General features: G+C 48.7%; 1 protein-coding gene across 8 annotated transcripts in view; it reads right to left on the reverse strand.

The window, feature by feature from the left end:
• The window catches only part of ZC3H18 (zinc finger CCCH-type containing 18), a 48,785-nt gene extending 34,969 nt beyond the window's left edge, over nucleotides 1-13,816 (reverse strand). For 4 of the 8 annotated variants that reach the window (XM_040615194.1, XM_040615191.1, XM_040615193.1 and 1 more), the window contains exons 1-4: nucleotides 13,763-13,816; nucleotides 13,043-13,130; nucleotides 4,398-4,999; nucleotides 410-494 (exon numbers count right to left, since the gene is read on the reverse strand). In XM_040615194.1, the coding sequence (XP_040471128.1) occupies nucleotides 410-494; nucleotides 4,398-4,985 (673 nt within the window). In that variant the 5' untranslated portion in view covers nucleotides 4,986-4,999; nucleotides 13,043-13,130; nucleotides 13,763-13,816. Of the gene's footprint in view, nucleotides 1-409; nucleotides 495-4,397; nucleotides 5,000-13,042; nucleotides 13,171-13,661; nucleotides 13,681-13,762 lie in introns of those variants that run through there. The other 4 variants (XM_040615192.1, XM_040615190.1, XM_040615189.1 and 1 more) reach the window with 3 other exon arrangements.
• Between the last annotated feature and the right edge of the window lie 1,679 nt (nucleotides 13,817-15,495).

The following is a 15,495-nucleotide window of genomic DNA, read 5'->3' on the forward strand; positions in this document are numbered from 1 at the left end:
AGCGAGGAAGCAAGATGGATATAGGATTGCAAGAAACAACTAGATTTTGGCAAGGCGTGAGCTTGATAAGGACTAACAAGCATTTGCCATTTTTGGTTTCCACAAAATAACCTCTAACCAGTAGTTGATTGTTAAATCAGTCCAAGCAGTTTTATTTCATGCTGTTTAAAAAACACTAGCAAGTTTTCCTTTAGTTGCTTCCACTGGGCTCACCAAACTTCAGGCAAAGCCATTTTTGCATATTGGCTCTATGTAAATTCAGCACCCGGCCACCAAGGAACAGAAAGGTAATACTGAGGACACCTGGGGCAGAGTTTATCATGTAGACAGCAGCTTAACGGGTACAAAGATCAAACGACAAAAATTACAGCATCTTTGGTTTTCTCCCACTGTTACAGCATGTCATTACCTTTCATGAAGAATCGGCAGGTGGGACGTGGCCTCACTTTTCTGTCACTGGGGTCTTTAACTTCTCCTTCTTCTAAGTCATCGTCCTGGAACAGATAGACAAGCTGACATTTCACGTGGTGCATTTTCTGCAGCGACCTGACATTTCACAATATGGTCAAATATCAGTCACTGAAAACACACCCTGGAGCAAAACACAAGAGAGAAACAATACAAAGTTACCATAAATACCCAACAGCATCTTCACAATGTGCTGCTACAAACAGGAAGATCATCAGCTTCAGTGTTTCAAAGGTGACTGCAAAACCTTCAGGTGTTACGGATGTCTTGATGCCACAGACCAAAGTTTCAGGCTGCATCATTTTACCTTATATACACTTAAAGGCTAAAAATCAACAGTACAGTGGATTAAGATCTTATACCTCAGTTGAATGAGGCTGGCTGTGCACTTAGCCAACATCACGTGCAAGGCAGCTAGAGGCAGCTTCATGCTCTTTCGAGGCAAATGAGCTAAATTGCATTACCTGTCCTTCCTGCAGGCTAACAGCAAGCACGCCGACAGCCACCACGGCTCTGCTGGCGTGGGGTAATACTACAACCCTCCAGAGCCTTTAAACTGGACCGTCCCCTGCTCAGCATTCATGTCATCCCTGTTCAGCTCAAGCCAATTCCTTCTGCTCACTGTTTCAAAATACACAGCGGTATTCCTGCATTAATGCAATAACCCAGCACAGACATGACTCTTCTATCTGTACAACAAGTTCTGAAGGATGACTGCTATTACAATAGCTAATCATAAAATGCTTTCCCACTATGGTGAGCAACAATCTCACATACAAGTTTTTCAGGAAAAAAGCCATACGTCTATTTCTTCCAGTCCTCTCTGGCAACAACTTGACACCTTTCCTTCCACTCCTCAGCTCCACACAGGAGTTGTGGATCGGCTCAAACAAAACTCTGCATCATCCCCAGGCACAGCAGCCCCAGGAAAAAAATCTGGGAGATGGAGGTTGCTTTAAAGATTAAGAACCACAGGGGATGAGCATGAAATCAGTCATGAAACGCCTCCAAAAGAAAGTTGTTGAAACTTTAAAGTATCAGCCTTTGCCTTTGTTCTCCAGGGCCTTCCTTCCAGCTTTATTAGGCTGCACCTGAAAAGTCAGAAGGAGCTAAAAGGAGGTGGTGATGCAGAAGGCAAAGGCAGCCACAACTAGAGAGCTGTCAGAGGCATCTGGCAAAGAAATCAGTTATTTATCCTAAAAGGCAGCCTGGCCTTCTGTACTATGTCTGGCTGAGCCCCAAAGCAGCCCATGTAGCGCTGTGCTTGTACTGGTAGCTCCAAAGGTGGTGATAACACACCCGTGTTTTGGCTGCTGCTGAGCTCGCACGTCAAGGTTGGCTCTCCAACCTCCCCCTCGCCAGCAGGCTGGGGATGGGCAAGGTTTGGGAAGGGGCACAGCCAGGACAGCTGACCCAAACTGACCAAAGGCATATTCTATACCATACGATGTCGGCTCAGATGTAAAAGCTAAAAGAAAGAAGGAAGGGGGGTGGGGGTGGGGAGGGGGGAGGCATTTGTTATTTATGACATTTATCTTCCGGAACAACTGCTACGCGTACCGAAGCCCTGCTTCCCGGGAAGTGGTCAAACACCGTCTGCTGATGGGAAGCAGAGAAAAACTCATCTTTTGTTTTCCTTCACTGCTGCACATGTGGCCTTTGCTACTGCTTCATTAAACTGCCTTTATCTTGACCCCCATTTTTCCCCCCCTATCTTATTTTCTCCCCCCCACCACCCTACTCCGCTGAGGAGGGGAGCGATCGAGCAGCTTGGTGGGCATCTGGCATCCAGCCAAGGTCAACCCACCACACCTTCCCTCCGTCTGCTTCCATTTCACAGTCACAGAGGTTTTCAGCATATGAAACATCTGAAGAGGGAGCATCTGCTGGAGGCTTTCCCGCTGCATGGTGATCGCAGCAACCCTGTGGCAGCCACAGCAGCTGTCTACATGGAAAAGATTAGGAAAGGTATGTACCCTGATCAATTCAGCAGCTGGAAAGGAGGAAAAAACCATCACTTGACTGTTGACAAACAAAGGATCTACAGAGAGATGGGTTAACAGCTTCTGCTGCATCCCTGTGAGGGCAATGCAAAGAGAGCTCTCCTGAACGAGAACGGATTTAGAAGACTACATATATATTCAAATTAAAATTTGCATTAATATTCCCCTCCCTCCAAGACAGAACTCTGAAAGCAGAATAAAATGCAGAGATTTAACAGTTTCCCCCAAAGCTGGGGATGGCATTCAATGACGCGTGAATGGTATAACCAGCTCAACTCCGCTTCTTTCAAAAGAACTGTGTGAAGTCTTTGCAAATGCTGTACTTGAACAAAAGGGAAAGTATTTATTTCTGTGAGGTCTCCTTGGAATCAGGCAGCTGGGAACCCTGTTATGAGTTAATGTATGAAAACCAGAGTACAGATTCATCTTGTGCTTTGTAAGGAGAGCGCTCCCAAGAATGCCTTAGACTCTAAAGGAAAGCATTCATATTTTAATCAAGAAGCAGGCATGAAGTCAGGACTCCAGGAATTTCCCCCCCCCCCCCCGCCTGGACTCTCCTGCAACATGCTAAATTCCTTCTAACTGAATCAGAAATAGACAAAACTTTTGGAAGACTGTGTTTAACAAAATCACCTGCCAGAATGGGCACGATAAAGAAAAATTACATCACCTTTTTTAAGCAACAGAACTTGTCAAAACACCATTAGAGCAAGAAATACACCATATACAACCATAAAAAGGGAGGATGGTGTCTCCAGTGAGGCTCCGCCAGCCTCCCAAGCATGCGGCCAGGTCAGCTACACAGCAACGGGGACTGGAAAGCAACACCGCCTCCCAGGTCCAAGCCCTCCCTTCCTTAACTGAGAAGCCCCACCAGTGACCCCATCCACAGTCCATTGCTTCCTTGCCTGGTCACCAGGACATTCTCACAACACTGCCCCAACCTAGTCTAGCCGTGCAGGAGCACTTTGGGCACCAACAGCCAGGAGCAGAGCCAGCTGAGAGCTGTGGTCCGGCAACTTCTCTTTGCACTGCTTTTTGCACTCCCACTATTCAGATTCAAGTAAGGTGTCCACCAGACCAGGAACAGGAGGGTTCCTACCCCTAGAATCGCTTTGCCCTGTCTTCTTCTGCCTGCAAGAGGAAAACTAGTTGTATTAAATACAACTGCTGCACTGCAGTGCTTCCTATCTGAAGGCAAACATGAATAAAGAGTGCTATTTGCCCTAATAATGAACACAATTAAACCCAGTTTTCAACTTTTCTAAATAGCTGCACTTCTCCTGACCTGTGAAACAGTAGCTACTGGGACTGTGCCTTCTTGAACACATTACCCAAACCATGCACAGAGGTTGCCTGGTTAGAAAACCAAGCTTCCAGAAAGCCCGGCACCTTTCATTCCTCTTCCATGCACCCAGATGCTGCTAGAGCCCACCAAATAGCTCAGGGCCACAGGCTTCCTGCACACAGCTGATGCCTCAAGCATGGCAGCCACTCCACAGCACCAGCCTCTCAACCTGAGCTGATGAGACAGCTTATGAACACCTAATCCACGGCTAAGTAATCTGCTGTCGGCATCATTCAAAAGTCCTCTGGAGAGCTGAGGCAGAATAGTTTCTTAAAGCACTGGAACCCCTCCATATTCAATGGGAACAAAGCTTATTTGTGACAGCTTTGACAATATTCAGCACAAAGCTTTTCTACAGTATGTGGTGCTGAATGTCCCAGCCACTGAGTTTAGGACTTGGTACACAGTATGGTCTTACCTCCAAAGAAAGTGTTGTTTGCACACTAGCGACACAACTAACAGATATTCATGTCAAAGAAGAAGGAAAGCATGGCAGCTTAAGAGCCAAACAGTTCTGAAACACAAAGACAGGTCTCTCCCTGCAGGGCTCTGCCCACCTCAGACCAGCTCCTACTTACATCAATTTCTCCATCGTCAATTTCTCCATCATCTTCTTCTTTCTTCTTCTCCTTGAGGGGATCCTGGCCATCCTTTTCATCATCACTTTTGCTGCTGGATTTTTTCTCATCTTCAGGGGCATCATCTCCTTTCTCCTCTTCTTCATCATCCTCACCAGCAGCTTTCTCACCATCCTCCTCTGCAGCAGCAGCACTTGGTTCCTCAGGAACTTCCTCATCATAGTCCAACTCGTGCTCATCTAGTTCACGGGTGACAGAGGATGCTTCATCACCTAGGTCATTTGTCCGGTCTTCCTCCTCTCCTTTGCCAGGTGGAGGGCTCTTCAGCTCCCCAGTCTGCTCGTTGTTGTCAGACTCCTGAGACTTGGTTTCACTTAAGCGGTCTTCTTCATCCGAGTGGTTCTCCTCTTCACCATGACCCAGTCCCCTGGCTGCATCCTCCTCCTCTCCCAGGACACTGCCTTGTCCACCCTCTCCATCAAGTCCCCGTTCTGAACAGCTCTCCTTCAGGACTTCATCATCAGAAAGCTGCTGGTCCTCTTCATCAGGAGAGCAGGGGTTTCGCTCAGGGCTGTCGGAAACATCCATCAGTACCCAATAGTCTGCGGAGGGTAGAAAACAACACTTGTTAGGGGGAACAAGGTGCGAAATCAAGAAAGGCTCACCCTGAAGAATTTGTATTCTTTTATTTTACCCCCTAAAGAAGAAAAGGTTGCTTGAACTCATGAACATGGTTTATTATAGTACCTTCAAGACAGAAATACAGGGTTTAAACTGCATAAAAAACTGATGCCAGCATTATCCCAGACTAGAGTGTGCTACCCTTCACATACAGCAACGGAGCTCAAGGCTGAAATTTCATCTACCAGCTCTAATAGGTGAGGCTGCACAAACACTCCCACCAAATCACCATCAGAGATTCCCAGGCAGCCCTCACCCCAGGCACAACTGGCAGTGGTGTTTCCTCTGTGAACAAGCAAGTAAGCTTCAGAACACAGGGCCAGACTGTCAGGTGTATTTTGTAACTATAAGCACACGACACCACAGATTGCACAGACTCCAGAAGAGGCACAGAAGCACAACTTACGGTGATGCTGGAAAAACAGCCTATATCTTTACAGGGGTTTTTACACTGCACCCGGGATAGATGTGAAAGCAAGGGCAGTATGCATTCATGAAAACTCTCGGATTTTTAATCAGGTTTGATTTAGACAGTGCATGTACTGCCATCTAATTTCCACTTGCTTTATACAGTAAAGATTCAAAATTCCTTCAAAGAAGCAGATCAACTTCATAACTGTCTGCATCGTGCAATTTTGTTAGAAGCTCAGTATGAACATGTGCTTGACATGAATATGTTAAAAATGAGACGTCTGCTTTAGAATAAGCATAATAAATGCAACAGAAAGGGAAAAGATGTAAAGTAGGAAAAAACCCCAACCCACACATCTATTTATTTTACTCCAGAAAACAAAAGACAAATTATAGAAGAACTGTCTGACCCAAGGAACCGGTTGAGCTGTCTCTTACTAGGGAGATTACTGGTTCACATCTAGACAAAAGCTCTTGGTGATTAAAAACTCTCACCCTTCAGCTGTGGTCTCCTGCTGCAGCATGTCCCTACCACTATAAACAACGACAGCAACTCTTTCCTTGCCACACCCCCCTCCCAGCAATAACCAACAGTGCTTGGCTGTCCCAGAAGTGCCCAAGCTGAGAAAGATGTCTTGACAGGTTTTCCAGCACCGAGGCGGCCAATGCTCGGATAAAAGCACCACCAAAGTCCTCTGGTTGTACCAGTGGAACAGTTCAACAGAGGCACTAGCTCCTCTCAAGGCAGCACCTTTCCAGGGGACTGAATTAACCTTTTCAGTACGAGTCATCTCCTCCAAACTCAAAGGCCTGTACTAAGCAAGCCTGGGCAGCCGTCAGACAGAAATGAAAAGGTAAAGACAAACCCAAGGCTTACAGAAGCATATTTAGGGCTAAAGAAAAGCTGTGGAGTCACAAATCAACAGGACTTCATCTTAATACGTATCATGTTTTACTTCAGCTGCTCCTAGCTACACCCTCCCTGCAAAGCACATTTACTGCTGGTGCAACAAAAACGTGGCATCAATGACCAGATTTTTACCTGTTATTTTTAAGACCCTTAGAGCAGAAATGCTAAAAATACAAGAGTCTGGTAACTCCTTTAAACACATCCAGCAATCCTTTGCTAAATAAAAGTTATTAACGCTAGGCAGCTCTCTGCTACTTAACCTTTTCCTGACCCACCCTGTGACTCTGCTACGCTCCTCTGACTGGTTCTGCACAGTAAAGGTGGTTATTTACCATCAAAGAGCAAGAACAGACAGGCAGAAGGCACACCAAGCCACAGCATCCAAACAGAACGCCACGTGCTGTAAACACGACCAAAGCAAATTCAAGCCTTCACAGCATCTGAAACCCAAACCATCTTGGTAATGACAGAATTGGGAATCTCAGTGCTGAAACACAGCAGGAGGGTAAGCGCAGGGAACATGCAGCATCTCTTCCGTATGCTAAGAGCCCACGCCTGGAAACCACGAAGGCATGACAACTTTGTTATCCGTGCTACTCGTCTGCTTCTTTATAAACTTGCAAAGACCAGGGCTGTTGTATTTATGTCTTGTACACTGCCAGATGCACTGTCATCACTGAGATAATAACTCTTGCCTTCACCCTAGTGAAGACGTTAACTGGTATTTCCAGTAAACTCTCAAGATGAAAGTCACGTTTGAGAAAATGCTGCTTGTTATACTATGGGAGGTCTACAGAGAAGGAGCTTTAAAAAAAAAAAAAAGAAAAAAGAAAACCACTCCCAGAAGCAGTATGCATCTATGCATTCATACCTAACAACTATGCTCTACTTCAAGTCTTCGAAGCCCCACACGGGTATTAGCTAACTGATATACATGAGGATGACCTAAACATTCAACAGGACCCTGAGCAGCAGCGGAGTCACATTTTGAGCTTCCTACCAGCTACTCTGTTTTCTCTGCACATTTGAAGATGTCTCTTGCTTATAACCAAAGTTTTGATTTTTACTGAAAAGTTAAAATCCCAATTAAAAGACAGCAATTGCCTCCTGGAGATAGCGGCTTTGGGCAGTTAAACAGGATGTAATCCAAAATTATATTCTTACTGAGTATAGAAAGGTTGATGCTCAGTTCATAAATGCTTGCACAAATTGTTACCGGCTTTAACAGCAAGTTTATGGCGGTGATTTCAATTGTTTAAGAGCCTGAGAAGTTACACTTTGCGTGCATGTAGAACAACTTAGTGTATTACATCTGAAAGGTCAGCCTTACCAGGCCAGTAGAAATATAAAAGCTGTCAAGGGCAGATGTATTCAGGAAATTTGTTTTCTCATTTGCAAATAAGCAGCACCAAAGAAAAAAGCATCTAAGTGAACCAAATGCCCTTCTGCATTCGACATTGAGACCTTTAGAGGGATGGGGGAAAACAAATATGAACGCATTCTCACCACCACCTAAGGTGGTAAGTATAAAACATCCACCTCCACCAGCAACTATTAAAGCTATTTTAAAAATCCAGGCATCCATCAGTCCCAATAATTTCCTATTAATCAGAAACGATAAGAAACAGAATAAATGACAGCCCAATTGAAAAGGGTTCACAAAATCCAGGTGGCCCAGTTTTGGTGTGTACTCCCTGGATTCAGGTAACAGCAAATTTCCCCTCAGCAACAGGCCTTCCATCCTCCCCGTGCCTCTATCTGCGCAGGCAGTGAGGCAATGCACAGAAGGCACTCACAGTTCCTCCACCACCTCTTATGCCAAATTATTGCAGTGAGAGCCCCAGTCCAGCCAGTCTCCAAGGGCTGTTGCTCCAAGTTCACTAGCAGGCAAGAAAAGACACCCCAAAACCAATGAACTGGATTTTTGCTTCAATCTCACCTACAGCTGCATGGAAACACCCCAAAGGAAACCCACGATATGCAAGGGTAAAATCAGAAGCAGGAAAAAACAGGGAAATGGAAATTAAAAGAAAGCTGCCAGACTAGTGATGGAACAGGACTAGACAGCAGTTCTGCCACATGATGGCAAGATGCTGCTCTAGCAGCCATCCAAAAGTTAGGCTTCCTTCCACTAACTCGCTGCCACAGCAACTCCTCCTGCAATGGGGCAGATAACAGACCAAAAAATACCCCCAAAACAACCTTTTTCCAGCCATTCGTTAGCTCTGTTCAGGCCCAAGGCTCTGAGCCCAGGAGGAGAGCGAGGGAAGAAGGTACAGTATTCCAACAAGCAGCTTTATGGCAACAGCAACGTTACAGAAGTGTGATCCGACATGGGAGAACGCCTTATCACTGAGCAAGTCTGTATTACTTGTAGTCACTCATTTGCAGAAAAAAAAAAGAAATATCAAACATTATGACAGGCAAGAGTACCATAGTAAGAGTTTTGTGAAGTGCCAGAGTACTTCACTTGCTCTAGCCACCCAGGTTTCCTTTCAAGCTCCAATGGATTTACTCTTTGCGTGGTGGCAAGTTTAACTCCAGTTTAAAATGCGTGTCCCAAGCTCTGTTTCAGAATAATCTGCAAATCACAGTTTATCCCAAATCTCTGGAACCCTGCAAGTAACTTCTAACTTACAGACAAGACTGTTTGACTTCTAGCTCAGGACGATGGAGCAAGAACCAGGTATTATAATGATACTTCTCACTTAGCAGTGTTTTATCTTCAGAGGTATCTTTAAAATTACAGGCAGTTTAGGCAAAGCTGCCTTTGGCCAAAGCTCCGCAACCTCTTCTATTACAAGACTGACTTATTTGCTCAAAGCATGTCCAATTTTTCCGCATGTCTGAAACAGAATAGTTCAGGACAGGTCACCAAGTGTTTCAGACAAGGCTCACAAAACCCTCACTTTGCCAGGCTAAACAAGTTGGTACAGCCTTTCCATTGAGGCGCCTTGGTGCAAACGCAATAGTAGGGCACACTTTCAGCCAAAAGCATGTCATTTACTGTCCCTAGAATCTCTTGTGTGTGCCTCCCTGAGTTGAAAGCCCCTTAAAAGCAGCTCAGACGTTCTCACTGAAAAAAAGAGGATTTGGCAGCTAAACTTTCCAGCCATTGCACCCGCAGTACGTACATGCCACCCTCCCAGGTGTGAGCCAGACGGCACTCGCTGACCCCACAGACAGCAGGGTCAAGCAAGACTTTCCCTCCAGTTGCTCCTTCTGGATTCTCCTGCCTCCAGCCTGCCCCTGTTGGCTTGCAGCGTCCCTGCTAGTGCTGTGAGGCAGCAGTATTAGAGACAGACTACCAAAAATAGAAAGTGAAGAAATCTCCTCAACAAGAGACCTGGGGCTTTACCATCTTGTTTTCAGTATCAATGCCTCTGCATCATGCTCAGCATGCTCAGCTCACCAGGCGGAACTCCACTACACCCAGCTACAACGGAGAACACCTGGTTTTTGCAAACCTAAGTTCGGCCCTTTGGTCACCAGGTATCTAGACATGACGGAAAGCACTCTGAAGAGACATGCCTAGCATCACCTAGATCCTGGATGAAAAAGGCTACAGCAGCCTGGCGTCCTTAAGGGACATTAGGCTGCAATGATCTGCAGCTTTTCTTGGCACAAACGTGTCTTCTCTCCCTGCAGCCCCTCACCTCTCTCCCTGCACGTGCACAGGCTGCTGGAAGAGGCACAGCCAGCATGCTCACTCAGCACACAGCCCTGACTGGCCTCCAAGGCAGCTGCTTCACACACACAGTCAGGTCTGGCAGAAAAGAGCAGCTTTTAGTTACACAATACATAATCAACAGGAGGCAGAGCTGAAGTTTCACGGACTGAACTCTGGAATTTATCAAATTAGGGAATGAAGGATTAACTACTCCTTAATTTGTCAGTGTTTCATGGCTTGCATACAGTGGAACAGAGATGCTCCTTTTAAGTTAGGCATTCACATTGCCATCCTCACCTGCAAGGACCTGGATGCAACAATGAAGGGGCCCATTCTGTTCCACGTTATTGGAAAACATTTAAAATTACAGAGATTCTTCACCCCACTCCCCAGGTAAAAAGGCACTGCACACTGAGGTGGTATTATGGAAATTTAAATTCATCTGCTTCAGCCACTTTATAATGTATTTTTTCCAAAGCTTAATGACATTCAAGACTTTTCGTAACTTAAAATATAACATTGAGATGAAAAAGCCTTGACACAGCACCAAAGGCAGTAAGAGAAAAGCCCTTTGCTACTCTAAAGTTGCTTTTTAAAGCTCAACTTCAATATTGCCAGGTAATCCCAGGATAGATTTTAAATAGTATTTTTAATCTTACACTTTTGTTAGATGATTTGCCCAGTGCAAGAGGTAGGTGAGTCAACACGTTGGAATTCTTTGCAGCAGGTCTGTTTTCAAAGAACAAGCCCAACTTCTACTCTCTTTTAAATGAACAACATCAAAAGGTGCAAAACTAGAATGAAGAAATGTCAACCAGCTTTTAGTCTGATCATACATGTACCTTGGACACTACTCTAAGGCAGTGCAGCCTGACACTGACACACATTCTGGATCCGTGGCTCTCAATGCTGCCCGTTGCTGCCAAGAGGCTCAATTTCTTTTTCTTCCTGGTCTATGCTGCGCTGCTTCCAATTAGAACTCATGAAAAGTTTGAGCAGCATCTTCAATTAAGCCTACAAGGTCAGGCTTTGTGTACAACTGACTTGCTGCTGCAGGTAGTGTCTTGGGAGCAGATGAAGTGGAACTCATATGGAAAGGATGGCAGCTTGCTCTAACCCACTGCAGCACCTATACTGATACATACACCTGTGAGTTGAGACAGGATTGGAAACAGTCACCAAGGAAAAAAGTACTCCTGGCAAGCATTATTTCCATTCATTAAATTCCCCCCTCCAAGGCACCTTTATATGGTGCCACAAAAAGATTTTTTCACATGAATGAGGAATACACCTTGGATATAGTATGGGAATCAACGGCTCAGATGGTTCCAGCACCTCTGGTAGCAGGAAGGCACCAATTACCATATAGAAAACTGGAGCATGACAGAGCCATCAGCTTCAGTCTTGAAATCCTACACATCAGTCAGACGGCAAGAACCAAGCACGTACCCAACTTCTGTACCCCTGAGCAGAGACCTCACAGCTCCTGGGGTGGTCACAGGACAGATATGAAGGAAAGAAGCAAGGAACCTTTTTTACTGCAGGCAGAAATCTTTGTGACAGAAAGGATAAAAAACACTTTAAAAGCCAAAGAGCTTGATGCAAAATCAAAATGTTTCCATTAATCGGATACGTGAAAACCAGGGGTTAATGCAGACCAGAAAAGTTCTGGAGCATGGTCCAAGTCCAGCCACGAGGATGGGCGAAGAATGATGAGTGATTTAAGGAGAATGAATGGGAAATAGCGCTGACAGGGCAAGTCAGAAGAGAAACAACAAAAAACTGGAAAACAGAAATGAAGGGCAGGAACCACAACAGCGAAAAAATATGGAAGAGTAGTGACAACAGGAAGAGAAGGAAATAAAATGCCTCGTGATCCAGGAAAGAAACATCACATAAAACTCTAAAGACGTGTAGAACAAAAGCAAAGCAGCCAGTCCTTTGCTTTGAACGAAACTACAGTCATTAGCAGGGTTAATTAACCAAAATACACACTTATCTGTCATCCTTGGAGAAGCACTGACTTTGAAGATGCATAGCAAACTTCAATTACCTAGCAGCTGTCAAGGAAGCTTTTAATGCAGAAAACTGAGCTGCCTTTTGGTATTAATTCAAGAGAAGTGCTTGGTGACAGCCATTTTTTAGCAAGCTGACTGTTAAAGAAGGGCTCAGAGAGCTCCAATCCAGAACCTTAACCACTGCTTTCTGTTGGGCAGACTTTGGGACCGAAACCTGAAGAAAAATGGCACTGTAAGCAGCTGGAGTTTGTTTTCACAGTGTAACTGATTTCCCTGTTGCTGGAGCACACACGGCTCTTCCTGCAGCTCTCCGCTGGCAAATGCTAATTTTGAATTATCAATTCCTCGGTCCCATGAAGAAAACAAGTACAATTATGCCTGTATTCTGTAGGATTTATGGCTAATCACACTCAAGAGGCTAACTTTACTTAGAACATTGAATTAGTAGTGTTGCAAAGAATTGTCTTGATTAGACCGCAACTCTTTTCCTTCATCTAGGCAAACCTTAGGAAGGCCAGGAGAAAGAATTCATGCCTTGGAGGTGCTGCTCTTGCTACAGCCAAAGCAGCACTGTTAACAGTTGTTGCAGAAGTTGTGAGCTACCGATGGCAGTAAAAGAAAACACTGTTAGTGTGGGTGCCAGAAGAACAGCTCCGAGAAGAGACAACCCTGCTAAAGCAACTCAGGGAGGGAATTTGAACCACGTGCAGCAGCTACGTATTATAACAGTAGCAAAGACAACAGCAGCTCTGAGCAGTGAGTGCTCGCAGCTCCTGCTGCGCTGGGCGGACAACTAAAAGCAGCACTGCATGGGTGATGCACCCACCCATCGCAGAATGGACCCCCATGGGTGATGCGCCCACCCACCCATCACAGAAGAGACACCCACATGCCACTGTGATTCCCCGGCCCTTCTTCCCACTGCGGACCCCAGCTCCCCCTGTGCCTCCCTTACCTCACAGGGCCTCCTGCCAGGCTGAGGTCCTTCTGCTGTGCCCCCCAGGCCGAGGCTGCTGGAGCTCTCCCTGTTTCCACCTGCCTGGCTGGGGGGGGATGACAGGGGGACACGACAGTCAAAGCTGCCTGTACCCTAGGGGGCCGGACACCCCCCCAAACTACCCCCCAAAAGGCAAGCTCCCTCCCCAGTGCCCCCAGTTCAAACCACTCGCTTCTATAACACCCACCCCAAACCAAGGCTGCCCCTTCCCATCCCCACTAGCCCCCTCCACTACCTCGGGCTCAACACCCCCCTCAAGGTAAGGCTGCACCCCCGCCAAAGGAGGCGGCCTCTCCAGAGCACAGCCCCCCCCCAAACTAGGGGATGCCCACGCCAAGTACCCGCTCCCCACCCCCCACTCAGGGCCGTCTCCCCACTCCGCTCCGACCATGGGCTGCCGCCCTCCCTCTCCCCGCTCCCCTCCCCGCAACGGCCCCCCCCCCGCGCTGGGCCCGCCCTCCCCATCCCCAGCAAGGGCCGCCCCTCCTCTCCCGGCACCCCCCCGGGCGCTGGCCGCCGCCCCCCCCACTCCCCGGCATCCCCCGCCAGGTCCACCCCCCGCCCCGCGGCCGCTCACCACCCGGTTCCGCCGGCGCCCGGGCCCGGGCCCGCCTCCCCCTCGCCGGCGCTAGGCCGCAACCGAAGCCCGCCGAGAGCGCCGTGCGGGCGGCAGCTCACCTGGGCGGGCGGGCGCGGCGGGCCGGGCCGGGGCGGTGGGCGGGGGTGAGCCGGGGGCAGGCGCGGGGCGGGGGGGGGCGGCGAAGCGGCGGCTGCGGCGCGGGACGGGGCCTCTACTCGCGGCGGCGCAGGGCGGCCATGGCGTGACGTCATCCAGGCGCGACGGCCCTCGCGCCGGGGGGAGGGGAGGGGGGGCAGGAGGGCGCGCTCCCTTCGCCACACCCCTCCCTGTGTGCGCATGCGCAGCTGGCCCGGCCGTGCCGTAAAGGGCACGCGCCCGCGGCGGGGCGTGGGCACGTGTGCGCGCACAGGTGTGCGTGGTCGCGCATACATACATGCATACCTACACGTGCACACAGGGAGGGATGCACACGTGTATGTGCATATGTGCACGGGTGCACATGCATGCACAGGGAGGTGCAAACGTGCTTGCACAGATGTGCATGGGTGCACGTGCACATATGCACACACACACAGGGAGGGGTGCACATCTGAGGAGGAGCACAGGCATGCATGAACACGTAGAGGTACATGTTTACATATGCAGACGGGTACATGTGCACATGGAGATAGACATGTGCATGCACACGTGGAGATGCACATACATGCAGGTGGACACATGCAGCTAGATGTGTGTGCACATGTTAGGCACACATGCATAAGCATGGGGATAGGCATGCATGGGGAGGTATATGGATGCGAATGCACACATGGAGGTATGGGCACGTGCACACATGGGTACATTCACACATACCCCCACGCATATGCACACACAGAAATGTATGAACACACATGCACTTACATGGATGCATGCATGAGCATATGCACATAGGCACACACAGAGGTACAGACACGTGCAAATGCACTTCTCTGTATGGATGTGCATGAAGATGGACACACACATGAAGGTCTGCCTGCATAGGTGGAGGAACACGCATGTGCTCACTCACGCATGCACACAAACATGCCGGGACGATGACTCAGGGCCGTGGGGTGCAGCCTGCCCGAGCAGCCCTGTACCCCAGCTGGGATGGTGCTGCGGGCGCTGCTCCACCTGCTCCCAGTGCCAAGGGGAGCAAGGGCCAGTGGCCAGAGCATGGTCATGGGTCCTCACCAGCCTGCTCAGCACCCTGTCCCCATTAACCAGAGTGTTAATGAGCTACCCTCAGTGCTGCCAGGCTGCCTGGGCATCCCCCATGCTGGGTGTGTGCCCACGGGCCTCCATCCTCAATGCAACTTCTGCTTTTGTGGGAGCCTGTGGCTGGGGCTGCTCTGTGCTCAGCACAGGATGTGACCCCAACCCTGGGGCTACCCAGCACCCACATGGCCCAGCTGCCCTGCATCCTGGCTCAGCATCCTCTGCAGCAGCCCCAAGATCCGGGACCAAATGGCCCCACAGTAGCCCCATGGCAACCACAGCTCACCAGGGAGCCATGGCCGCCCCTTCCCCTCCAGCCAGCTTGGCCTCTCCGCCTGGGCACCGAGCACCGTGCCCCCTATCCCCACTGTTGCAACAGCCCCCTGGGCCCCTTGCTCTCCCGGCTCCCTGACACGGGGCCAAATTCTGCCCTGGGGAGACATCCCAGAGGCACAAAATGCCCGGGAGGCTGCTTACTGGGAGCACTGGGAGGAGGCTCGCTACTGGGAAGGGGTTTACTGGGAACAGTGGGAGGGGGCTTACTGTGGGCAGCCCAGAAAAGTGATGTTGAGGCAGCCCGGAGGGAGAAGCGGTG

Source organism: Falco naumanni, chromosome 15 (assembly GCF_017639655.2).
Source record: "Falco naumanni isolate bFalNau1 chromosome 15, bFalNau1.pat, whole genome shotgun sequence".
In the NCBI taxonomy this organism is placed as follows: domain Eukaryota; kingdom Metazoa; phylum Chordata; class Aves; order Falconiformes; family Falconidae; genus Falco; species Falco naumanni.